The sequence below is a fragment of the Macaca thibetana genome, chromosome 9 (genome assembly GCF_024542745.1).
Source record: "Macaca thibetana thibetana isolate TM-01 chromosome 9, ASM2454274v1, whole genome shotgun sequence".
In the NCBI taxonomy this organism is placed as follows: domain Eukaryota; kingdom Metazoa; phylum Chordata; class Mammalia; order Primates; family Cercopithecidae; genus Macaca; species Macaca thibetana.
Genome location: NC_065586.1, coordinates 88846278 through 88871969, shown reverse-complemented (window position 1 = coordinate 88871969; position 25692 = coordinate 88846278). Strand labels below are relative to the sequence as shown.

Genomic DNA, 25692 nt, shown 5'->3' with positions numbered 1-25692 from the left:
AAAAGAAAACTGTTGATCCCAAATTGTCAAAGAAAGACATTTAGAGGGCACTGCCAGCATCTTCCTTAAAGCATTTGCCAAAGGATGTTTCATGTGATAAACCCTAAAATGAGCGAGGGAGGTGCCCTGTAATGAGTTTGGGAATGCTGGGTCACTGCAGAATTCCTATCTTTAAAATTCTATAAAAGGCCAGGCACGGTGGCTTACACCTGTAATCACAGCACTTTGGGAGGCCTAGCTGGGTGGATCACCTGAGGTCAGGAGTTCGCGACCAGCCTGGCCAACATGGTGAAACTCTGTCTTAGCTAGGTGTGGTGGTGTGCACCTGTAATCCCAGCTATTCGGGAAGTTGAGGTAGGAGAATTGCTTGAACCCGGGAGGCAGAGGTTGCAGTGAGCCGAGACTGTGCAACTGTACTCCAGCCTGGGCAACAGAGTGAAACTGTGTCTCCAAAAAATTAAAATAAAATAAAATTCTAATAAATATGGTCTCTAAGAGGGGTTAAAATATAAAGTGCCTCCCAAACTTATCTGACTTGGAAACCTTTTCTCATCTTGAGAAATCAGTATTCCTGGAAAGACCCTTTGCGAAATGAAGCTCTAGGGTGATAACGATGCATCAGCCAGCATTCTTTGGGCAAAGGATTGTTTCATTAGCTTGAAACCCACCTTACTGCTTTATCATTTGACCTACCCAAACTTCTCCATGTTTTCTAAAAGATTATCAAGATACTGTCAAATGAAATAATGATATCTTGCCAATGGAAGTAACTTCTCACAAAATGAAACAGGATCAGTTAAAGAGGATTTAGTATAGTATTAGTGAAGCAATAGATGCCCAATCTACTGTGAAAATTACATGCCGTTAAGAAGAAGCTATGAAAGTGAAAGACACCTTCTTTAAAGTTTTCCATCAAAATAGCTATATTTAAAAAGCTTTGGCAATTAAAAAATAATCTTTGGTCACCTGGAAAATTCAGTTATATGTGACACCTCATTTCCCAGTGATATTTAGTGAAATATTTCTATGTATTAAGAATGAGTTATTAAAAAAGAATAAGTTATAAAAAATTATCACTGAATACTGCATATTATACAAAGAATCTTATAATAATATAGTTTAAATTTTTTTAAGTTTTCATATATTGCCAAGAGAATTTCACATATTCATCTGAAATCCACTTGAAAGATTATATTTAACAAAACATATGGTCTTTGTAAATGAAAACAGACACAAATAAGTATATCAAGTATTTCATCATTTAGCAACTTAATTTCAGAATAGGGGGTAACAGGATGATAGGCTTTACTTGTAAAAAAATTTACACAAACAAATCATATTCACACAGCACATTTAAATTGATGGAGGCAGCATATTCACATAATGTGGCACCAGTACCGCTAATCCTCCACATTGTCTCCTAGGGCTGTAGGATTCAAGATGTTGTTGAGATAACTGGCTTCCATTAGCAAGTATGTGATTGGCAGGATGATAAAGTCTTTTCACTCACAGGTCAGCTATTTCCTTTTCCTTAGAAGAGGGCAATCCCGATGATCCATCTTTTAGCTAGTCTCTCATAGAGTCCCAATTCTCTTGCCTTCAGCTTTGATATGGTTCTAACTTTCCTCTTGTATCAGCTCATACTTGTCATCAACTCCTCTATTCAGAACAGCAAATATCAGGAGTTTGACCTCAGGGCAAAGTCCGGGTGGGCAGGTAAAATGTGACCACTGGACCTACTTCCTAATCTTTCATAGCAATTCATGAAGCAGTATCAAATTCAAACTAAAAAACAGAAGCATGACCCCTTATAAGTACTAAGAAAAGGGCTCTTTTGCTTTTCTAAGTATACTTGAAAAGAACTGTCAACCACCCTATTAAGACAGAAATGGATCACAGACTAAAAAAAAAAAAAAGGAGGAAAAGTGCAGAACCCCAACTGAAATGTAAATAAAGGTGTTAGCAACCCCTTTACGTTTGGTGGTATACTACTTCACATAAAAGTGTTAAAGCAATATGCTATGAAACATCTTTATGAAATAAGGAACATAAATGCCCTATCGAAACTTTAAAGCATCCTTATTTAAATAATCACTAACATCTGATTTAAAAAAAAGCTTATATCACCTCATGTGAGACTTAAATTTTCAAGACCGTTTTATTTTTATTTTTTGCCAAATTCCCCATACTTGGCATTTCACCACTTAAGTATTTGTAAACTAATTTTAAAAACAAATATAAGTAAAAAACAAAAAAAAAAACAAAAAAAACAAATATAGGTGAAAAACATCTATCTTTTTCAATGTATGAAGTCCAGGCTGCTAAAATAATAAAATTCAAGCCATGCCACAGTGATCTAGCAGCTAAGGAATTAGTTGCATATTCTTATTTTGGAATACAAAAGTCCAAGAATACAGTATGATTAAATTTTGATAATAATCAGAAAAAATTATTTTAAGTCCCTTTTAAAACTAGAAAAAATTAAAATGTAATAAAATAACTCATCAAAAATTTTCTATCCACTGATCTCTTCCATTGCATATTTACTACTATTCTCAAAAATTGTTTTATATTTAGTTATTTCTACATAAATCTTGTATTCTAACAATTCTACACACGTCATCACAGATTTCACAATTCTACATGTTTCATAATAGATTTTTAAAATTAACTTAGAAGTCTCTTAGATTACATTGATGAGGAAAAGTCAACCAGGACTTAATGCCCTCTAAGTGCACATACTTGAAAAGTAAATTCAACAAAAATGACTTGAGATGTTTATTAATATTTATAAGTATGTCTTAGTAATGATTCCCTAGTGAGCTACATACTTGTAAAGAGGCCTTCTATGCTGTCAAATGATGATTATCTTTGAAAGAAGAAAGTACCTGGGATCAGTGTTTTAATCTCCATTCAACCAACCACCTATCTATCTGGAAAAATCAAGGAACAGAATCCTCACACGAACAGTTTCATAAACTATGTGGTCCTACTCACAATCCTACAATGAGATTATAAACTAGTTAACATCACACAAATGAGTTACCACCATAAAAATTCATATACAACTGAGAAAATATCACATGATAAATTTCAAATTTTCTATAAACAGATTATTCATATATAATGAGAATTATCCTCAAATCATCTCCTCTTAAAGCTGTCCTTTGGATTGGAGAATATGTTTATGTCCTTGCAACTTACACCAGTAGGAAACTTACCCCACTAAGTGACCTTAAACTAACTGGGAAAGGAATATACAATCAATCCTGCTTTCAACTTGCTAAAGAATCCTGTTTTCAATATTAGATCACCTTGTTCAGGGAAATAGCACCGCAACAGAGGGAACACCTTCTAAAGGAAATGGATTTACTGTCAACAGAAAGAATCTCTTCTGGTAAACTGGAATGGAAGTTAAGAGTTGTAGGGATAAAGGGAACACTCCCTCACCCTTGGAAATTTAACTGAAACATCAATTAACAAAAGGCAAATTAATAGGAGAAATAGCATATACATTTATTAGCACGCAGGAGGGAGAATTGCAGAGTGATTTTTCCACTTTGCAATGGGGGTATAAATGGTTACATGTTACTGTTTTGTTTTGTTTTAGAGGTAGGGTCTTGCTATGTTGCCCAGGCTGGTCTTGACACCTGGCTTCAAGTGATCCTCCTACCTCTGCCTCCCAAGTGCTGGGATTAGAGGTGTCAGCCACCATGCCTGACCCTGTATCTTTCTTCTTAGGGGAAAGGGAGATGGGGGAAGTGTGTATGATTTTAGGAGGGTAGTGAATGATTTTTAGGGGAACTTAATGGGAATGAGGAACATACAATGATCTGGGAAAAAGTCTGTTAAGCCTACAGATAATGGTTTGATATGTGACAAAAGTCTGTCCAGGTGTGTTGACAGACTTCAGTCTTTCTCTTGCATGAGTTTAGCTAATACAACAAGGGAAGGAACCAGAGGTAACCGTTTTCTTCCTTTACAGGTCCAAACTTCAAGCAGATGAGGGAATTTTAGAGAACTTTATTCTGTACTTTGGGAGAGACAAAGTATTGAGAGATGGTGGGGCAGTGGGTGGGGGGTAGGAAGGAGGTCAGAGAGACCTCGATGCTGCTTCTTCAGTTCAGCATGTCAAAGCACCGTATTTTAGAGTGCTGGTTTCTGAGCCCCAACATTTCCCTGTCTAAAACTTCCCTAAAAGTTTCACATATCAAAAGCTGAGTTAGTGGCTGTGAAAAGACAAATCAAGTTAGTAGCTCAATGGCAAAAGATCTCATCAAATCAGTCTCTTATTTTTGGGAATAGGCCAGTTCAATTAAACAGCTGTGTCTTTTTTTTTTTTTTTTTTTTTTTTTTTTTTTGAGATGGAGTCTCGCTCTATTGGCAGGCTGGAGTGCAGTGGCGTGATCTCGGCTCACTGCAACCTCCACCTCCAGGATTCAAGCAATTCTCCTGCCTCAGGCTCCCAAGTAGCTGGGACTACAGGTGCGCGCCACCATGCCTGGCTAATTTTTGTATTTTTTTTAGTAGAGATGGGGTTTCACCATGTTGGCCAGGATGGTCTCAATCTCTTGACCTCGTGATCCACCCACCTCGGCCCCCCAAAGTGCTGGGATTACAGGCGTGAGCCACCGCGCCCAGCCAACAGCTGTGTCTTGTTTTACAAGACAGCATTGCAGATGGGCCCTCAAAGCTAGGCCTGCAAACATATTTTTAATAAGAGGCATCTCTACAGAAACAGAAGAAAAACCATGTTCAATGTCTGGAGTAGTCTATAAGCTAATTATCAGAGTCTCTGAAGCATCTTCAGGTTGCAGTGGCAATCTGACAGATTATCATTATTATGGTTTGAATCAGGTATTCAAGCAAACTTTTTGCACAGTCCGTATATCTGTAGGCACAAAGGCTGTTAATATGTAAGTTGCTCTGGTGATTTTTGTTGAAGTTTTATATTAAGCTCCAGTTTTAGGGCTTTAAGAAAAGTAGTTTTAATTTTTAGTGATTTTAAGTGAGAAAAATGTGAAGACATTAGTTTGGAGACTTGTAGCTAAAAAAGAATTTAGGATTTGGTCCAAATTGCAGGCAAATAATAAAAACTCAAAAATAATGGACAAGGCTAGAATCTAGTAACAGGTATATTACAGTTTTTTTTAATATATATTTTTTCTAGTCCCCCTTTTTAAAAAATCAAATTATACTAGGACTAATTTATTTGTGAAATAAATTTTAGTCTTACCATATTTGGCCTGCTTATTTGTATAGTGCAGCAAGAATAGTGATTCACCATATGAACTTTTTAAAAATGGACTTCGTTGAAACTTTTAATAAGAAATTTTGGATTAGACTTTTAAAAGCCTTAAGGGTAGGAAATCAAGCTGAGTATTTGTCATCAGACTGTGCCTCTAATATCAGTATGAACTGGGTGAAATTTTCTCTTTTCAAGGTCCTCGAAATATCTTCAGGTTCTTAGGCCTGCCAGAAAGTGACATTTTTTAACTTATCCCAAGGTCAGGAACCTTATAAGGGAACTGTGTGGACAGGGTACAGGGCCAGCCTTTTTTTTTTTTTTTTTTTTTTTTTTTAAACTTTATTGGCTTTATAAAGTCAACCTCAATCCCTCAAAGCAGTCTGGTCGTATATGAAAACATGACAGTTTCGTCAAATCCTTGGTAAAATAACCAGTGTTTTCAATGTGTCCTGTTACAAAAGAAAGGATTCTTATTGAACTTATGTAAATAATTAGATTGTCATAAAACTAGAATATTTATGGATAGTTCCTAATTCTGGAGAAATCATGTAAAAGAAAGGTAAATGTTTTGATTTTGTTCATAAGTGTATTTTAACTAATTGCTATAAGTTACGAATAGCTTAGAAGAAAAAAATTTCTTGGCTCTGAAAAACAAAACATAGAAAGAATCAGCAATGTTTTAAATAAAAAGTCATCAAAAAATCATTTTGGGCCAAGTGCGATGGCTCATGCCTGTAATCCCAGCACTTTGGGAGGCCGAGGCAGGTGGATCGCTTGAGCCCATGAGTTCAAGACTAGCCTGGGCAACATGGTGAAACCCCATCTTTACCAAAAATACAAAAATTAGCCAGTCACATAACCTGGTCTCAAAATAAATAAATCAGTAAATAAATAAATAAATAAACAAACATTTAAAAATAAAATAATAAAAAAATTATTTTAGTCCATCATCAGTTCAGTTCCATGTAATTCTTATTTTGCTTGATGTTGTTTTAGCAATCTTTATGAATGTATGAGCTGTTTAATTAGAGTCCTGGAATTTTTTACCTAGTCCAATGGTATGATTTCCAAAGTTACCAGACACCGGTATTTAAGAGCATTTGTCAGGGTCTTTTATTTTTTTACTTTAATATTTTTATTTTTATTGTGAAAAATTTCAAACATACATGAAAGTAAACAGCACAATAAACCCATCACCCTCACCTCCCAGATTCAGCTACTATCAATAATTTTTCTTTGCTAAAGTATTTTAAAACAAACCACAGAATACATTTCCCTGCTTTCTCCCACTGATTTGTCTGAATTGGGATCAAAACAAGTTACAAACATTATATTTGGGTTTTACGGCTCTGAAATATCTGGTAAAAAAAAAAAAAAAAAAGTTCCTTTTTAAGATTTAAGAGGCAAGCACTATCTGAAATGCAAAGAAGGAAATGTGAGGACAGTATGCCAGCAATCATATTTTGGTGAGGATAGGAGCATGGATGGGGAAAAAAAATGAATGGAAAAAGACCAGCAGGAAATAAAACAGAATGCCAATAATGATGTGTTTGGGCAGTAAGACTATGAGTAACTTTTTCTATTTTTTTGTATATTGTAATGTTTTTTGAAAACATGTATAACTTATATATATGTACTTTTTCATTTTACCTATAATATTTTATTATGCCTCTAGTAAGGCATTTAAAAAACATATTCACCATTTCATTATTATACCTTTTACAAATAATTTAATACCAAATATCTAATATCCATATTTCCCTGATTATCTCAAACCTGCCCCCTCCCTTTTTTTTATAACTAGTTTGTTCAAATTAAGATGTAAATATGGTCTGTACATTGCTGTTGGTTATGAGGTCCTATTTAATCTTTACATATAGGGGAATGTGATTTATGTCAAAGATGGTTATATGATGGTCTGCAGAAAGAATGTATTTCATTTTTAAAATTTTTATTTTATTTTATTTCAATAGCTTTTGAGGCATAAGTGGTTTTTGGTTCCATGGATGAATCGTATAGTGGTGAAGTCTGAGATTTTAAGTGTATTCATCATCCAAGTAGTACACATTGTACCCAATATGTAGTGTGTGTTTGTTTGTTTGAGACAGAGTCTTGCTCTGTCACCAGTCTGGAGTGCAATGGCACCATCTTGGCTCACTTCAACCTCCGCCTCCTGGGTTCAAGTGATTCTCCTGCCTCAGCCTCCCAAGTAGTTGGGATTACAGGCACCCGCCACCATGCCTGGTTTTTTGTATTTTAGAAAAGATGGGGTTTCACAACATTGGCCAGGATGGTTTCGATCTCCTGACCTCATGATCCACCTGCCTCAGCCTCCCAAAGTGCTGGGATTACAGGCGTGAGCCACCGCGCCTGGCCCCCAATATGTAGTTTTTTATCCCTCACCCCTTCTCCCACCCTCCCCATTTTGAGTCTCCAGAGTCCACTGTATAACTCTGTATGCCAAGAAGCAAATTTTGGGCCGGGCGCGGTGGCTCACGCCTGTAATCCCAGCACTTTGGGAGGCCGAGGCGGGCGGATCACAAGGTCAGGAGATCGAGACCACGGTGAAACCCCGTCTCTACTAAAAATACAAAAAATTAGCCGGGCGCGGTTGTGGGCGCCTGTAGTCCCAGCTACTCGGGAGGCTGAGGCAGGAAAATGGCGTGAACCCGGGAGGCGGAGCTTGCAGTGAGCCGAGATCGCGCCACTGCACTCCAGCCTGGGCTGGGCGACAGAGCGAGACTCCGTCTCAAAAAAAAAAAAAAAAAAAAAAAAAGAAGCAAATTTTGGACTTTAGCCAATTGTAAACTGCTTTTTGAGGAGAACCAAAGAAAAACAATTAATATTCTGTAGATGACAAAGGACTTAGAATAGCCATGATTAGGCCAAGCACGGTGGCTCACGCCTGTAATCCCAGCACTTTGAGAGGCCAAGGCAGGTGAATCACCTGAGGTCAGGAGTTTGAGACCAGCCTGGCCAATCTGACGAAACCCCGCCTCTACTAAAAATACAAAAAAAATTAGCTGGGGGTGGTGGCATACGCCTGTAGTCCCAGCTACTTGGGAGGCTGAGGCAGGAGAATTGCTTGAACCCAGAAGGTGGAGTTTGCAGTGAGCTGAGATCCTGTCACTGCACTCCAGCTTTGGTGACAAGAGCGAGACTCCGTCTCAAAAAAAAAAAAAAAAAGAATAGCCATGGTAAAAGACACCAATTGACAAGGGAATTTTGTTATTTTTTGCGACACATAATAACTTAACATAATAATTATGCCTGATAACATATATCAAGACATCAGAATTTCAGGAATCATTTTGGAACACATGAATAAGATATTTGTATAAATAAAATTCAAAGCAAGTTAAATACCATTTCTTATTTGACAATGTTTCTCATATGATTTTCTTATATTGAAAAAGACTAATGTGTCTCTCTTGAGCTTCCAGGGGCCCTTTCCGGAATATCCAAAAGTTTGTTCAAAAAGACAATTTTGGAATCTGAAATTTGGGGAAGTATATTAAATGCCAAAGGTTTAAAAACTTGATTAAAATAGGATCACAGGTGGTCGGGCACTGTGGCTATACCTGTAATCCCAGCACTCTAGGAGGCCAAGGCAGGTGGATCACTTGAGGCTGGGAGTTCAAGACTGGCCTGGACAACATGGGAAAACCCTGTCTCTGCTAAAAAAAAAAAAAAAAAAAAAAAATCAGCCAGGCGTGGTGGTATGTGTCTGTAGTCCCAGCTACTCGGGAGGCTAAAGCAGGAGAATTGCTTGAACCCTGGAGGCACAGTTGCAGTGAGGTGAGACCATGCCACTGCACTCCGGCCTGGGCAACAGAGTGAGACTCTGTCTCATAAATAAACAAACAAACAAATACAGGATCACAGGTGACTTAAAATAATAGTCATTTACTTAGCCAGTGATAAAGATTTCAAAACACAAAATTTTTTTTATTCTTTGATAAAGAGAAGGCAGCTTTTTAAATAGTTAAATGACCTAACAAAGACCATCTTCTTCTTCTACTAGTTTCCCAACTCAGCAAGGTTAATCATCTATAGATCTAGGTCACCTATAACAGTGTTCCTTGTTTGACATATCTGAGCACTGATTGCAAACAGAAGTAAATATGAATGTATTTTATATGTACCATACTTTACAGACATAATTTGGAGATAAGAATGGCTTTTTAAGTCTCCTTCTAAACCTGACTTGAAGATATACCAATTATTTCCACATGACTCATCTTTCTTTTTTGAGACGGAATCTCGCTCTGTTGCCCAGGCTGGAGTGCAGTGGCATGATCTCGGCTCACTGCAAACTCCACCTGCCGTGTTCAAGCGATTCTCCTGCCTCAGCCTCCCCAGTAGCTGGGACTACAGGTGCGTGCCACCATGCTTGGCTAATTTTTTGTATTTTTAGTAGAGACGGGGTTTCAAAGTGTTAGCCAAGATGATCTTGATCTCCTGACCTTGTGATCCACCTGCCTTGGCCTCCCAAAGTGCTGGGATAACAGGTGTGAGTCACTGAGACAATGAGAGCGCCCAGCCGGCAACTCATTGTCTTATAAGGATTCCTAACATATTCCTAACCATATGTTTTGCTTCTCTAAAGTATGTTTAAGCTCCATCAGGATAAAACTATTTCTTATACAGTTTTATATTTATTTCAAACACATCTTTCCTCTGCAAATAATGAATATATAATAGTAAGTATTTAGGAAACACTGGGTTGGAATTATCTATATTCTCAAACATTTACTGAAGTCAGAGTTTCTTAACTGCTTTAAGTGGTCCTGCTCCGAACATCACTGTGGTAGAGTCTGTTCGTACCAATGATGAAGCCTCATCTCTATCCCCTAAAGGGAATGGGAACTATTAATAGACTGATACCACAGTGGCTTTGTTTTAATTCAATCTCCATATGGTTCTTCTTGCAAAGGCCACAGTCACTCCTACTGTCTATTCTAGCACTCCTGAGCCCTCTAACTTGGATCCTCCTTTCCTACTACAACTCCCTTGTGACTTGACTCCCCAGCTTTCTTAAGCTACTTAATAATAGGAATTAAAAAAAACAAAAGGGGGAAGAGAAAAGAGGAGGAAAAGAATAAAAAAAATAAAGAGGTGGAAAAAGGGAAGAAATAAATACAATGACAAGAGAGATGTCAGAGTAGCAAAATGAATAGATTTTTAAAATGATCATATTTGTTACTACACTTAGAGTATTGTGGCCAGAAAAGAATTGTGTAAATATCTCATTACATTTTTAAAACGTATTTTATCCTTCTTTCTGGGACCAACAGAAAATTTATAAAAATAGCATTCTTTACCACTGAAAAAATTTTATGCAAGGGGTTACTTTCTAGGTTGTAAGAATTTACATTTAACTTGGGTCCTGAAATTAATGTTAATACCACCAATTTTCATATATGACAAGATTATTAAGAAATAATCTGAACATCAAGTGTCATTAAACCAAGCTACAAAGTTATGATTTAGTAATGTGCTTAGCAGGTAATAACTATTAAATAAATTAAATATTCACTGATGAGAATGCTCTATGAAGTTGAGGTACTGAATGCATTACAGGTTCAAAGAGAAGTGTCAAATACATAGTTATCAAGGAAGCATTTTTCTTAAGATGGGTTGTTTCAAGGCAAACAGGCATTCCTGTAGCATTAAGAAAAAAAAAGTGAGGGGAGGGCAAGAGTTAGAGGGCAACAAATGGGAAGTACATTATTACATCTTACTTGTCTGAGGTCAATGAATGCTAGCTGCAGGGTATCCCCCTGGAATCCTGGCACAGGTTCAGAGCTGGCAAACACTATTAAAAGAAAGAAAAAATGAGAATAAAAATGAGATTGCAAAATATACAAGAGTTTAACTGATAAATTAATTTCTACTCATTATAAATGCATTATAATATTTACACATAATCATTTCAAATGAATATTATTTATAACCTTCAATTTCCACTACTGAGAAAGTTCTCCACATCCACTACCTCAAGTGTTTTAATAATAATTTTAAATTTCGAATCTGCCATGTAATCATTTTAATCCTAATCACAATACATTTAGGAGGGTTTTCTTACTAAAATTTAATATTAATGTACTTCAATCAAGTAAAGCTTTCTGACTCTTTTTAGCCTTAGGTGAATGATTGTAGAAGCATTTAAAAATTATATCAATTCCATGGCTGTCAACATATTTTGAAACATTTGCTTTGCTACAGAATAGGAGCTATTAAAAAATCCCACCTCTAGCTAATAGCAATAAAAGGCAGACACCAAGGTAAGAAGCCAACTTTACATGCAGACAATAGGTAAAATGTTCTAAGTAGAAAAATCAGGATGATGCAGGAATGCCTGTTCATGCCTTTTACAAATTTTTATTTATTTATTTTTTTGAGATGGAGTCTCGTTCTGTCGCCCAGGCTGGAGTGCAGTGGCACCATCTCGGCTCATTGCAACCTCTTGACTCCCAGGTTCAAGTGATTCTCCTATCTCAGCCTCCCGAGTAGCTGGGACTACAGGTGCATGCTGCCACGGCCGGCTAATTTTTTTTGTATTTCAGTAGAGATGGGGTTTCACCATGTTGCCCAGGCTGGTCTCGAACTCCTGAGCTCAGGCAATCCACCTGCCTCGGCCTCCCAAAGTGCTAGGATTACAGGTGTGAGCCACCGTGCCTGGCCAGTAATTTTTTTTATAAAGGATTCATGCCTCAACTAAAAAATATCTCAACAAGAATTTTTAAAATTTCCACAGATTCCTTCAATAATTTTTTGTGGCTCAAAATTTTTAATACTACTAACATAGCTTATTTAATTAAATTAAAGACAATTCCAATATTAGTTATTTTAAAAACTTAAAAGACTTGGCTCATAAAAAAGACCCTGTCATTTTACATGCAAGCTTCTCTGGTAAGAATGTCTGTAATCATTTTCCCACTCCATTAATATTCTGATTTTCTTTTCTTCTTCTTTTTTTTTTTTTTTTTTTTTTTTAAGAGACATGGTCTCGATTTGTCACCCAGGCTGCAGTGGCATGATTACAACTCACTGCAACCTCGAACTCCTGGGCTCAAGCAATCAGCCTCCCAAGTAGCTGGGACTACAGGCATGCATCTCCACACTCGGCTAATGCAAATTTTTTTTTTTTTTTTTTTTTTTTTTTTTTTTTTGTAGAGCTAGGTTATTGCCATGTGGCACAGGCTGGGCTTGAACTCCTGGCCTAAATAAAGCAATACCTTTGTCTTGGCCTCCCAAAGTGCTGGAGAGTCTAATTTTTTAAGAGAACATTATAGACGTTCCATTTGTGAATTTATCTGAGCTAGAATTTTGGAAGCTATTTAAATTTCAGCCTATATAGTTCTTGGGATAACAAAAGCAATTCTTAAATTTTGTGTATTCTGTGTGAAATATAGTTTAGAAAGGCTCAAAATCAACAATTAAAAACAATAAATATATGAAAATTTGCACAGCTTAATTTATCTGGCATCTCTGGGGAATGTTGAGTTCAAAATAAGTTTCTGTTGCTGTCGTATAATTTTTGCTTTAAGCATCAGAATTTTTTTTTAATCTTAAGCATTTTTTACAAAATTCTAAAATGTATCATTAATCCTGTGGGTCATCATTAAGAATACATTTTGTTCTATAAAGTAAAATTCCCAGGGGTTGTTATGGAAGTTAGAGCTTTTTTTTTGTTCTATTAAAAAGCTGTGCTATTTGAGTTCTCATGTCTAGCTTTTCTAATTTTTCTGCCTTCTCCTCCCTGGTAGTTTTAACATGAATTCTTACTCCCTACTCTCTCCCTCATCTCTCTTATTAATTTTATCTTTACTCTTCTTGAGCGGGTAAGCCAGCTAATCAATTACTAGAATTATGTCTAAAGTAAGAGCAAACACAAGCTAAGCAAGGGCCTCTCCTACTAGTAAGGTTAATAGGTGTTATATACATACCTTGGAGCGTATATACCTTTAGAGAATGAGTAACCTTTTGGTTACTCAGAGATGCACCACTTTTCTCCCTTTGTTCTTGGTTCTCTGCTAGGTTATGGTCATTAGATAAGTGACTAAATTCACCATTCTCAGACCCCTTTTTTCTAGAAAACCAAAATTTAGTGACCAAATCTAGCCACATTTTTCAGTATTTAGTACAATTTATTCATACCACTGTCTTTTTATACAATGAAAAGTGGTATACTTTCATATAGTGGTATTGCCATTACCTGCTACTACGCCCTAGGTAGCCGAGCTGCCTTTCTCTAGTATCATTACATCTTAACTGAAAAACGATAAGCAAAATTATAATACCTTTTATATTACATTGTAAAATATATTATTATTTTATGTTAGCCATTTATATTATAATCATAAAAGGTGTTAAAAGTAAAGGTGTTTTCTAACTTCAAAAAAATACTTTTTTTGGCTGGGCATGGTGGCTCATGCCTATAAATCCTAGCATTTTGGGAGGCCAATGTTGGAGGACGGCTCGAAGCAGGAGTTTAAGACCAGCCTGGGAAACATGGCAAGACCCCATCTCTACAAAAAAAAAAAAAAAATTAAAATTAGCCAGGCATAGTGGTATGCACCTGTAGTAGTTCCACCTACTGGGGAGGCTGGGGCAGGAGGATCACTTGGGCCCAGGAGGTTGAGGCTGCAGTGAGCCATGATCGTACCACTGCACTCCAGGTTGGGTGACAAAGTGAGATCTTGTCTTTAAAAAAAAAAAAAAAAAAAAAAAAAACCTCAAGACCATCCAGCATTTTATTGGTTTTTTTTTTTTTTTTTTGCCACAGTCTCAGGCTACTGTCTGTAACCATTTACCATAAATCCCTAGTGGTTCTCAACCAAGGCTATAAATGTTACCATAGCTTCTACCACCACCATGGATAGATACACACACACTCATAAATAAAGACTTTCTATGATGCAGAGAGACTCATTTTATCAGGCACAAAAATAAGCTCAATTTCATTTAGACATATAGTTATTATCTATTTAATGCTCAGAATTTTTCTACATTAAAAATAATCTTAAAATAATTTTTCTTTTCCCTAGGTTTAAGATACTACAGTTTAAGACCCAATGGCTTGGCAGTAAACCAAAGAGCTCAATGTCAAAATTAAAGGTACTATAAATTTATATAGCACTTTATAGTTTACTAAGCACTTTCTCACACACCATCTGCTCTGAGCATCACAATAACTTATGTTAGTAAATAGGGCATGCAGATGATGGATCATAAAATCTTGCAACTGAAAGAGACAACTCTTTGAAACACGTCCAACAGTCCCCTAAGGACTCAGTTTAAAAGTTGCCGAGACTTTTTAATTTTTTGAGATGGAGTCTTGCTCTGTCACCCAGGCTGGAGTGCAGTGGCGCGATCTTGGCTCGCTACAACCTCCTTCTCCCAGGTTCAAGCGTTTCTCGTGCCTCAGCCTCCCAAGTAGCTGGGATTACAGATGTACACCACCGCGCCTGCTAATTTTTGTATTTTTAGTAGAGACAGGGTTTCACCACGTTGGCCAGGCTGGTCTCCAACTTCTGACCTCAAGTGATTCGCCTTGGCCTTCCAAAGTGCTGTGATTACAGGCGTGAGCCACTGCGCCCAGCTGAGTCCTTCATTTTATAGGGCAGAAAAATTAAAAGGAAAGTGACTTGCTCAGGATTACATAACTAATTCAGATTTCCTGGCATTTACTCCATTAATCCAGAATCTGATTAAGTATTCAGTCTCTCATCTTTTATCACATCTCTCATAAGAATCTAACCAATAGGGAAGTGAAATTCACTAGATTATAACACTCAGGGCTTTTTCTAAAAAATTTTTAGGGGTAGAAGGCAATTTAGTGACCTGATAATCATCTGGCACAGAGGACATTCGTAACGATATGCTATTGATTCAAAGCTTCGTATTTTTCCCTTTATTTCTTTAAAAATCAAATGCAGTCAATCCTTTTGTTTCTACTTCTCAAAATATCTCGAGACTGAATTTGTTTCTACCTTAGTACAAACTAATATCATTTCTTGCTTGGATTACTAAAACACACCCTATCTGACCTCCCTGCTTCTGGTGCAACCTCTCCATCCACTTATCCCAGTAAGATTTACGTAGATGTAACTTGTGCCACTTCACAGTTTAACATCCTTCAGTAGTTTCTCATCATCTTAAAATAAAATAAGGCTAAGGTCCTTTGCAATCTAGCCTTTGTCTATCTGCCAGCCTCATCTCATCATTTCCCTAGGGGCACCTCAGTTTCTATACCACACCAAACTACCTGTACTTCCGTGCATATACCACTCTCTTTCCATGATGCTTTGATCCCTCTGCCTAGAGCATCCTTCCTCTTCTTATTTTCCATCTGGGCAAACTCTTATTTATCCTTCAATCATTGTCTTCCTTGGGAAGACTTCCATTATCCCTGCAGGTTGGGTTATGTTCTTTCTGCGTGTTCTCACTGCAACTTTCTGTGCACAGCTTAACTTCAGCACTCACTTGGCTGCCTTGTAACTGTTTATCTGTCTGGGTCTTCCCACTAAACCATGAACTCCCTGAGAGCAGGGACAGTACTTTCACTTCTACACTCTTATCACCTAGCTCAATGCCTGACTCATAATGAGTATTCAATGAAAGTTTCTTAAATCAATGAAGAAAAACAGAACCATAAATAAATAAATGCTAAGGGAATGCCATCCAGTATTGGATATTGATATATTATCTAGCTTGTTGATTAGATTTAGAATGATGCTGTCCAAGAGAACATTCTGCAATAATGAAATATAATGTCCATGCTAAACTTAATTTTTGGTTTTATTTAATTTTTTTTGAGACAGGGTCTCACTCTGTTGCCCAGACTGGAGGGTCATGGTGCCATCACAGCTCACTGCAGCTTCCCTCAACCTCCTGTGCTCAAGCAATCCTCCCGTGTCAGCCTCCTGAGTAGCTGGGACTACAGGTGCCATCATGTCTGGTTTTTTAATTTTTTGTAGAGACAGGGGGACTATGTTGCCTAGGCCAGTCTCAAACTCCTGGCCTCAAGCAATCCTCTTGTCTTGGCCTCTCAAAGTGCTGAGATTACAGGTATGAGGCACTGCATCCAGCTTAATTTAAATTTCCTAGCCATATGTGTTTATTTAACAGTGCAAATCAAGAACATAACTGTATATACTCAGTGTATTTATATAAAAGTAATTAAGGGTGGGTGAGAATACTCCTAATAGTTTCTTCAACAAAAACTAAATCATAAGCTCTTCCACTAAACAAGAAGTTCCTGGGAAGGAGTTACATACATGATGCCTGTCACCTAGGAAATAGTCAATAAATGTGTGTTGAATGAATAAATAGCAATATCAATCATTTCTGCTAATATTGTCTATGGTCCCAGTAATTCATGGGGTCAATTTTAATCTTTTAAATTTTTAAAGAATTGATGACTAATTTTTGAAATCTCTTGAAGTACTATAATCAAATTACTTTTTGGCTCATCCAGATTCTCATTTTGTATATAATTTGTCATATTTTGGGGATTCCTAATTCTCCTCCCTTGGACTATCGTTAAAATTTTAAAAACAATAACGCCCACTTCCCTCCTATTATGGTGTCTTTGTTTTTGTCATTTAGCCATGCCTTTAAGGGTATTTTTTAAAAACATCGATCCTGGTTACCCAATAAGATACGTAAAAATCATTTCCAGACTCTATAAAGTTTTCTTTTTTAAGAGATTCCAAATCTTTGTTTTTTTCTCTTAATGCCTCCAATTTGGCTATTTCCTTTTTAATAAACAAAATAACTTCAGGATATTCATTTCCTCTTATTTTCTGTGATGATAATAAATGATTTCAAGTTTTCTTTATTATTATTATTATTTTTTGAGACGGAGTCTCACTCTGTTGACCAGGCTGGAGTGCAATGGCACAATTTCGACTCACTGCAACCCCCACCTCCCAGGTTTAAGCGAGATTCTCCTGCCTCAGCCTCCTGAGTAGCTTTGATTACAGGCATACGCCACCAGGCCCTGCTAATTTTGTATTTTTAGTAGAGAAGGAGTTTTGCCATGTTGCCCAGGTTAGTGTCAAACTCCTTACCTCAGGTGATCTGCCCACCTTGGCCTCTCAAAGTGCTGAATTACATGCATTAGCCACCGCACCCGGCCTGATTCCAAGTTTTCAAATATTCTTAGATTAGAGAAGGAGGTGTCTGATCTTATTGGGAAGGTATATTATAACAATAGAATAAAACTGCTATATCAGCCTAACTTGGAAGAAGACTAGTTTGAATCAATTTAGATGAAAGTGGAAACAAAAAATAATGTATGCAGGGTAAGCTGTGATTATAACAAAAGTATCTTCCAAATTGGCAATCTATGAAGTTGTTTTTCCTGTTTTTTTTTGGTTTTTTTTTTTTTTTTTTTGAGATGGAGTCTTGCTCTGTTGCCCAGCCTGGAGTGCAGTGGGGTATGATCTCGGCTCACTGCAACCTCCATCTCCTGGGTTCAAGCAATTCTCCTGCCTCAGCCTCCTGAGTAGCTGGGATTACAGGTATGTGCCACCACAACCGGCTAATTTTTTTGTATTTTTAATAGAGACAGGGTTTCGTCATGTTGGCCAGGCTGGTCTTGAACTCCTGACCTCAGGTGACCCACCCACCTTGGCCTCCCAAAGTGCTGGGATTGAGCCATTCCGCCCAGCTAGCAATGAAGTTTTAAGAGAACAAAGAATATCTGTAGGCAAAATATGAATTATTTGTATATATAACAAAAAAAAATTTTTAAGTAGGAAAACAGGCCCTTCCTCTCAGGATCTAAGAAAAATGTAAAGGGTTTGGTACGAGGGGGGAAGGAAAATTGCCAAGAGGTCAGGCCATAAATATTTATCCTGACTAGAAAATATAAAACCTACTCTGAAATTAAACTCAGAGGGAATTAAACTCAGAAGTCCTTGAAAAATCTTGTTCTAGGCAGACAGTTATTTTTATCATCAGGCAGAGAATGTAGACTGTTTACAATGTAGATATAGAAAACATCCATACAAGGTAGGTAGAATTGTCAGGGGGTAAAGGGGGTGGGGGAGAAAAAGGGCCCATGGATCATAAGAGTGAATACACCAGAAGCTTCACAAAAGATTGAAAGAAAGGGTAAGGAGGTTAGGCTACAGTTTTAAGACCTTGGTTGCAAATGACCACACAGGTGCATATAAAATGGAATAATTCTGTAACTAAATAGATGGCTGAATATGAAGGCCAATATTCATTCTATTTGAAGATACTTCTTGTAATTCCATTTCTATCTACATCTTAAGATTAAAGTAGCTAGTAAGAACTCAAGTTTTGTTTAACAAACTTTGTTATTAGGCAAAGCACCCCATGTGGACCAGCTGTGTCATTAGAAGGAATGACTAAGAGCACCATCTAGTGGTTTTTCTGGTAGTGAATAACTTATGCCTGGGAATCAGGAGAGTTAGGATTCTTGGCTTTTAGATGTATTTTCTGTTATAAGCGGTTAGCAACAGTGGGATGAAAACCTCAAGGACCAATTGTTACTCTACCTTCATCACCTCATTTTTATATAAAGTAATATCTAGTTTTCTCCATTTCTTGGAATTAAACCTGGGCAGAGTATCCTTCATCAGATAGCTTAGGTATCAAATTCAGGTATCCAAACCAGGAACAAATTCAGGTATCCAAACAGTGTAACAGCATCCAGCTTACTTTTTAAAAAGGCACTGAAATATTCTTCTCTTACCATCCAAATGATTTGGCCTTAATACTTTTATTATGGGGCACAGGCCTTTTTCAAGGCTACAATTAGAGGTCATAGCCACTAAAACTCTATAAACAGCATTCTTTTTTTTTTTTTTTTTTTTTTAGTTAAGCTTTCTTGTTTTGTTTTGTTTTGTTTTTGAGACAGAGTCTCACTCTGTCACTCAGGCTGGAGTACAGTGGCATGATCATGGCTCACTGCAGCCTTGACCTTCCAGGCTCAAGCAATTCTCCCACTTCAGCCTCCTGAGTGGCTGGGACTACATGTGTGCACCATCACATCTGACTAATTTTTAATTTTTTTTGCAGAGATGAAATCTCCCTATTTTGTCCAGGCTGGTCTCGAACCCCTGGGCTCAAGCAATTCTCCAGTCTTGATCATCCCAAAGTGTTGGGATGACAGGCATGAGCCATCGTTCCCAGCAGGTTAAGTTTTTATCCAAAAATGAAGAAAGACCAAGGGTTTCACATTAAGAAACTTACCTACTCCTCAATAACTCACCATTGAAATAGGTGCCAGCACTCTTTAAACTGGAGCTATTCTAATGCCTTTTCTAATACCTACAGATTTCAGATGTTAAACCCTTAGGATCTGATAACCTAACTTAGATATTTGGGTAGAATGAATTAAAAAGTATATTCTAGACCTACTCTGGATTCTTAAAATATAAAACAGAATCTTTCTGATTGCCTGATGCTTTGGAAACAGTCTGCATTTTGTTAGTAATATGAAGAATTTCTGCGATACCTTTGTAAGAACTTGTCTAGAAAACATATTAGTCTTTTCTTCTATATGGTTATATCTATAAGGTACCTATATTGGCACCGAATATATAATAAGTATTTAATAAATATAAAACAAAGTACATACACTGATTCAGAATATCATTCTCATACCTTGGCAAATGCTCCTCCAAATAAGAAGACATTTATCTTGAACTTACACAAAATTTATACTAAGATCAAAGGTTCAATGTAGCTTTCAGAGTGAGCTATTTTTGCAATTTCCAAGTATGTATTCCTGGGTATCTTCCTGACTGTCTCCAAACATGCAGTTATACTAGTATTATGGTTATGGTCAAATTAACCAAAAGTTAACCTCTACATTCACACATAAATCCTACCTAGTATTCTCATACCGTATCCTTTTACAAAGTTTAACAATTTATAGTCACATTCACTAACGAAGTTATTTAATGACTGTTTCCCCACTGGACTTAAACTCCAAGAGGGTAAAGACCTTTTCTGTTTTGCTTACCACTGTATTCCCCCAATGCCATGCACATAATAGATATGAAGAAATAATTAATATATGACTTCAAAGCCCCACAGTCTTCAATGTCTTAACATTTAACTGCCTTTGAATCTTAGAATGAGGATGTTATCTTGAAAAAATTATCAATTCCAAATTCCATGTGTTACGGGAAAAATTTAGGCCTCTTGATGGATGAAGGGTTTGTCCAAGTCACCTTGCTCAAGTTAGAGGCAGAGCCAGGACTGGAAGCAAGGTCTCAACTTCCTGACATGTACTCAGACCATCTTAAGACTGATCTGAAAGCACTTAAAAAAAGAAAAGTTCTATATAAGTTCATATAATTCTATATTCCTGAACTTAGACATTGTATTCACTTTCACCAAGTATAGGTTAAAAAAGTAGAAAAACAGGAAAAGATCCAAAGAAAATTTACAAAAAGGCATGTGAAAATATCCTACAAGGAAACATTTTAAAAAATAACTGCATAGCTCAGAAAAGATAAAGTTAAAAGGTCATTCTTCAGTCATCAAATATGTGAAGAATTTTTATGAAAGAAATAATGATCAGTTTTGTTTAGATCAAGGAGTTAAATGATCTTGAGTTGAAATACAGCAATATCATCTGGGTCTTAACTTTCTGACAACAAAGGTAGAACTCTAGAAGAGACCAGTGTTGATTACAGAGTTCCTGATTTGTTACTTTGTTCATTTATTCAATAAATAAACATCTGTAGACCTTTTATTATGAGCATAGCACTGTGTAAGGTACCTGCAATTTCAAATCTTCTATGTTGAATTTAATTAAACTATCTATCCTGGATGGTTAAATTTTATCAAATCATACCTTTACTCACTCATTCTTTTTATGTATTCCCTCCTCCAAAATGCCTGGAATCCATACTCTTCATTCCCACTGGCCAAGGTTAAGCTCTTTTTATATTTCACATGAAAGAGTTCAATAGTCTTTTAATAGGTCTTCCTGCTTTCAGTCTCTCCCTCATTCCAGTACAAATTTCCAAATGACAAAAGAGTTAACATTCTGTGACACAGATTTAATTGTCTCATGGTCCTAATTAAAAAGCTCCATTTTGTAGTCCATCAACATATGATTGTTTGAAGATTCCCTAAACATTGTCTCATCACAGTGCTTTTGCCTATCTCATTCCCTCTGTTCAGAATGCCCTTTCCTGCTTTTGGTGAAATCTTATCTATCCCTTAAGACCCAGCTCAAATTTTACTTCTGTTATAGTCAATCTTCTCAATCCCATGGCATACAGAATTAACTGCCCCCTCTCTACACAAAATACATATTCTATAAATAATTAATTATGCTCTATTACAGTTATGCATCTGTCTCCTACCCAGCCAGACTATGAAATCTTTGAAGTTTGATTTATCTTTGATTTCCCAGTATATAACAAACATATAATAGGTTCTCGTTAAACATTTGCACAAATGAATCTTCCTATAAAGCAGTTGACTTAACAGGGGAAAAAGTTCTGTTTCATAATTACAGACTGAAATTTTAGCTCAAGCTGATTTACCTCACTGGTATGTGTGTCACTTGTCACAAGGAATACCAAAAAAAAAAAAAAAAAAAAAGCATCAACACATTGTTTCAAAAAACAAGTGAGCACACAGATGGGTCAATGCTAATTCTTCTTCATCACCAGAAAAAAAAAAAAAAAAAAAAGTACATGGCTGAATGATGGTACAGAATAATTTGTCAGTAACTGAATTATTTCCACCCTTCCACCTCCCCCACTACATCTAGATGTGCTATTTGTTTCTACCTGCAGATTGACATTCTGAGGCTGAGGAAATACATGTATGATGTTTTTCACAGAGTAACAAGAATGGGAAAACAAACATTTGCATTCTAATTAAATCAAATAAAAAGAAAATCTAGCACAGAATAACGGTCATTGTTGGTGCTTATATTTCAATCTTGTAAGTGAAACTCACTTCCTATTGCTTACATTTTATGATTTAAGCACCTTTTCTGAGTTGCCCAGCATTTCTTTGGTGGCTCATGACTTCCAATCTGAGTACCTGATCCCTGTTACTGGACTTCTTGGACTATGGCTCTCTTGCTAGCATATCACAGACTAGCAGGATTTTATGTTAATCCTGAGAACCAATCACAGGCTATTAAGTAAAGATTTCTGAGAGTCTTCAAAAGAAAGTGATCACTATAAGTCAATATGGATTTATGACAAATCTGAGTAATGTTATTTTCTTCTTTGAAAGGGTAATCAGACTGGTAGGTAAGGAAAATTAAATGGCCATTATTAGCTCTTTACGCTAGCAAGGCTTCTGACAGAAGCTGCTCATAACATGGAGCAAGATGCCAAACTGCGAGTTGGATTCAATCGGGGGATTAGCTACTGGCTGAGAAATCTTAAGATACCCATAAGGTTCTGAATAATTGACCTAAATAGATACAAAGGAGAGGTCCATGTAATACAGTGGTTCTCAAACTTTATCATGCAATAGAATCAACTGGAGGGTCTATTCAAGCAAACTGCTGGGCCCCATCCCCAGAGTTCCCAATTCAGCAGGTGAGGCCCAAGAATTTGCATTTCTAACAAGTTCCCACGTGACACTATTGCTGCTCATTTGGGGACCACATTTTGATGATGCACTGTATCTCAGGATATTGACGTTCTGTATCTAAGGATACGAATAACAGGTTTTGTTCAATATTTTGCTAATGACTTTGTTAAATATGTAGAAAGAATGATTACAAATCCACAGATACTAACTTTTGATATAAAAAGATCTCAATAGGCTAGTTACGGAACACATCTCAACATTTATTAGGGATAACCTTAAAATCCTAAAATAAAAACCAACCATACATATATAGGATAAGAAAAACAGAGCTTAGCAATCACCAAAAAAGAGGGGAGAATACAGAGAGATTATAGAATCCTGTAGCTTCAATGATTTGGAAGTATACTCTAGCTACTGAAAAAGGTTTAACAGTTTTGGCTTTATTAATCAATTATAGAATATGAAACAATGTATTTGATAGCAAAGCTACATAATTATACTTGTTCTGTACACCTATCTCTATATTTAATCTGAGTATCAGATATGAAAGAGAAGATAGTTAAACCACTTTGTTCAGAGAAGATTTTTGGATCTAAAACTATATCACGTAAGAAGAATAAGGAATTATTGATGTCTGGCCTTCAGAAGATTCAGAGAGCTATAAGAGCAGTTTTCATGTAACTGGCTTGTGGATAAGGATTTGTTTTTTCCTGTGTGACCCTAAGCCAAACTTCAGATATAGTTGTCAGGCTGCTTGCTATACACAGGTGCCCAACTAAGGAGAAAAATGGGAAGGGGAGAGTAAAATCCAGCTAATGTTTTATTTAATAAGCTATGTGCCTTGGTAGGGGCCAAGTCCAGATGGGAATAAGTAAACTTTCTCTAATTCAGATAAAGGGGGCAACTCTAGAGGGCTTTTTCCTTTTTACTGAGAACACCTTTTCTAATTTGCACAAAAACACAATATAGACTGGTAGTGACTCTAACCCTAAGGTAGAACTAGGTCTATTAAGAGAAATTTAGAGAGAAAGTGGTTTCAGTTCAGTGTGAGAGATTATGATAGAGTGATGTATTGTATAGAATTAATCTCCCAAATTGGATGTTCAAGGAATGGCTGGACAATTACTTCGCAGGTTTATTATAGAAAGGATTTCAAGATGGAGGAGTGTGTGAGCATGTCTATGTTATTAACAGGTGTGTGAAGAAACTCAATGATCTTTTAGCTTCTAGTCCCCATCTGAACTACCTGCCTCTCCTCTTTTTCATATTCCAGTTGATTCCCATGGTATCCAGACCTTTTCTCTTCACAGACTTACCAGGCACTTTAGTCTTCCTACTACCTAGCCAGATTTTTCTTCTTGTCTCTCTTTCTTCTCCCTTCCCTGCCCCAATATGCAGAAAGCATACATACTACATTAAAATTGAGAATAAGTTTTCTATTTTTAAAGAACTACTTTTCTCCAGATTTAAACAAAAAAACTTAAGATGAAAACTTATTTTTAAAATTCTTTTAACATATTTATTAGAGAAAGTTAAGTTTCATTTTAAAAATGATTTAGGTATCAATCGCTGAAAGTCAGAAGTTGAGGGGTGGATGGTTCTTTTGCACCAGAAAGACTTCTTTATCCATGCTATACTACTTAAGTAAAAAGATGTCTTTTGGAAAAGAGAACACCAGAGACAGTGAAATAAACACAAACATTTTTAATCCATTTCTTTTGTCCCATGAGTAGTAAATGCATGTCACTCTATTAAGAAGTAATGATTAAGGTAATACAGAAGTATTAGGAAGTAGAACCAACCATAGGCAAAATCTTAAAGGAATCCAAGCTGTCTTCTATGGTTTGTCTTTGGAGTCCTGGTCTCTTCCTTTTCATATCTACAGTGCCAGGACCTTAGCCCCCATCAGGCTAGGGTTTACCCCTCTTGCAAATGGCCCCAGGCTTCCTTGAGTTATAGCTCATACTCAGGACCTTTCTTGGTCTTTTCCAAGAGACTAGCTCTTAAAGAAAACATCAGAGTTTTAAAAGGAGCCTCTAGTAACTCTGCCCAAAGGAGTACCTGAAAGTGGAAACTATCCTATGGCAGGATACCGAGGCAAAGATTCCAGGGTGTTTGGACATTTCTCTAAATATCAATAGGCTAGCCCTTCATAGAGAGGTAAGAGCATAGAGGGAAGATTTAGACAACTGAACTTGTCTAATCAAACAGTAATTTCCATCTTTGAGCAATAAATTTAATTTAGAAGACACATCAAATGCCAACAAAGGTAGTTCAATTGTCTAGTTATTTTGAAGCCATACTAAAGATGTAATAGAGTAATCCCATCTTACCCATGGGGGATATGTTCCAAGACCCCCAATGGATGCCTGAAACTGCAGATAGTAATGAACCCTATATTAATTATGTTTATTTCACATACATACATATATATCTATGATAAAGCTTAATTTAAAAATTAGGCACAGGGCCGGGCACAGTGGCTCATGCCTGTAATCCCAGCACTTTGGGAGGCCGAGGCAGGTGGATCATCTGAGGTCAGGAGTTTGAGACCAGCCTGGCCAACATGTTAAAAACCTGTCTCTACTAAAAATACAAAAAATTAGCTGGGTCTGGTGGTGGTCGCCTGTAGTCTCAGCTACTCAGGAGGCTGAGGCGGGAGAATTGCTGGAACCCAGGAGACAGAGTTGCAGTGAGCCGAGATTGTGCCACTGCACCCCAGCCTGGGAGACACAGCGAGACTCTGTCTCAAAAAAAAAAAAATTAGGAAGGATAAGAGATTAACAACAAAAATAATAAAATAGAGGACATATGATAATATACTGTAATGAAAGTTATGTGAATGTGGTGTCTTTCTCTCTCACACACAAAATGTCTTAATG

The 25692-nt window shown here is 36.7% G+C and overlaps 1 protein-coding gene across 8 annotated transcripts in view; it reads right to left on the bottom strand.

The window, feature by feature from the left end:
• EXOC6 (exocyst complex component 6) overlaps positions 1-25692 on the bottom strand; it is a 213587-nt gene that overhangs the window by 35740 nt on the left and 152155 nt on the right. For 7 of the 8 annotated variants that reach the window (XM_050802774.1, XM_050802773.1, XM_050802775.1 and 4 more), the window contains one exon: positions 10993-11066. In XM_050802774.1, coding sequence (XP_050658731.1) covers positions 10993-11066 — 74 coding nt within the window. Of the gene's footprint in view, positions 1-7727; positions 10913-10992; positions 11067-25692 lie in introns of those variants that run through there. The other variant, XM_050802781.1, reaches the window with a different exon arrangement.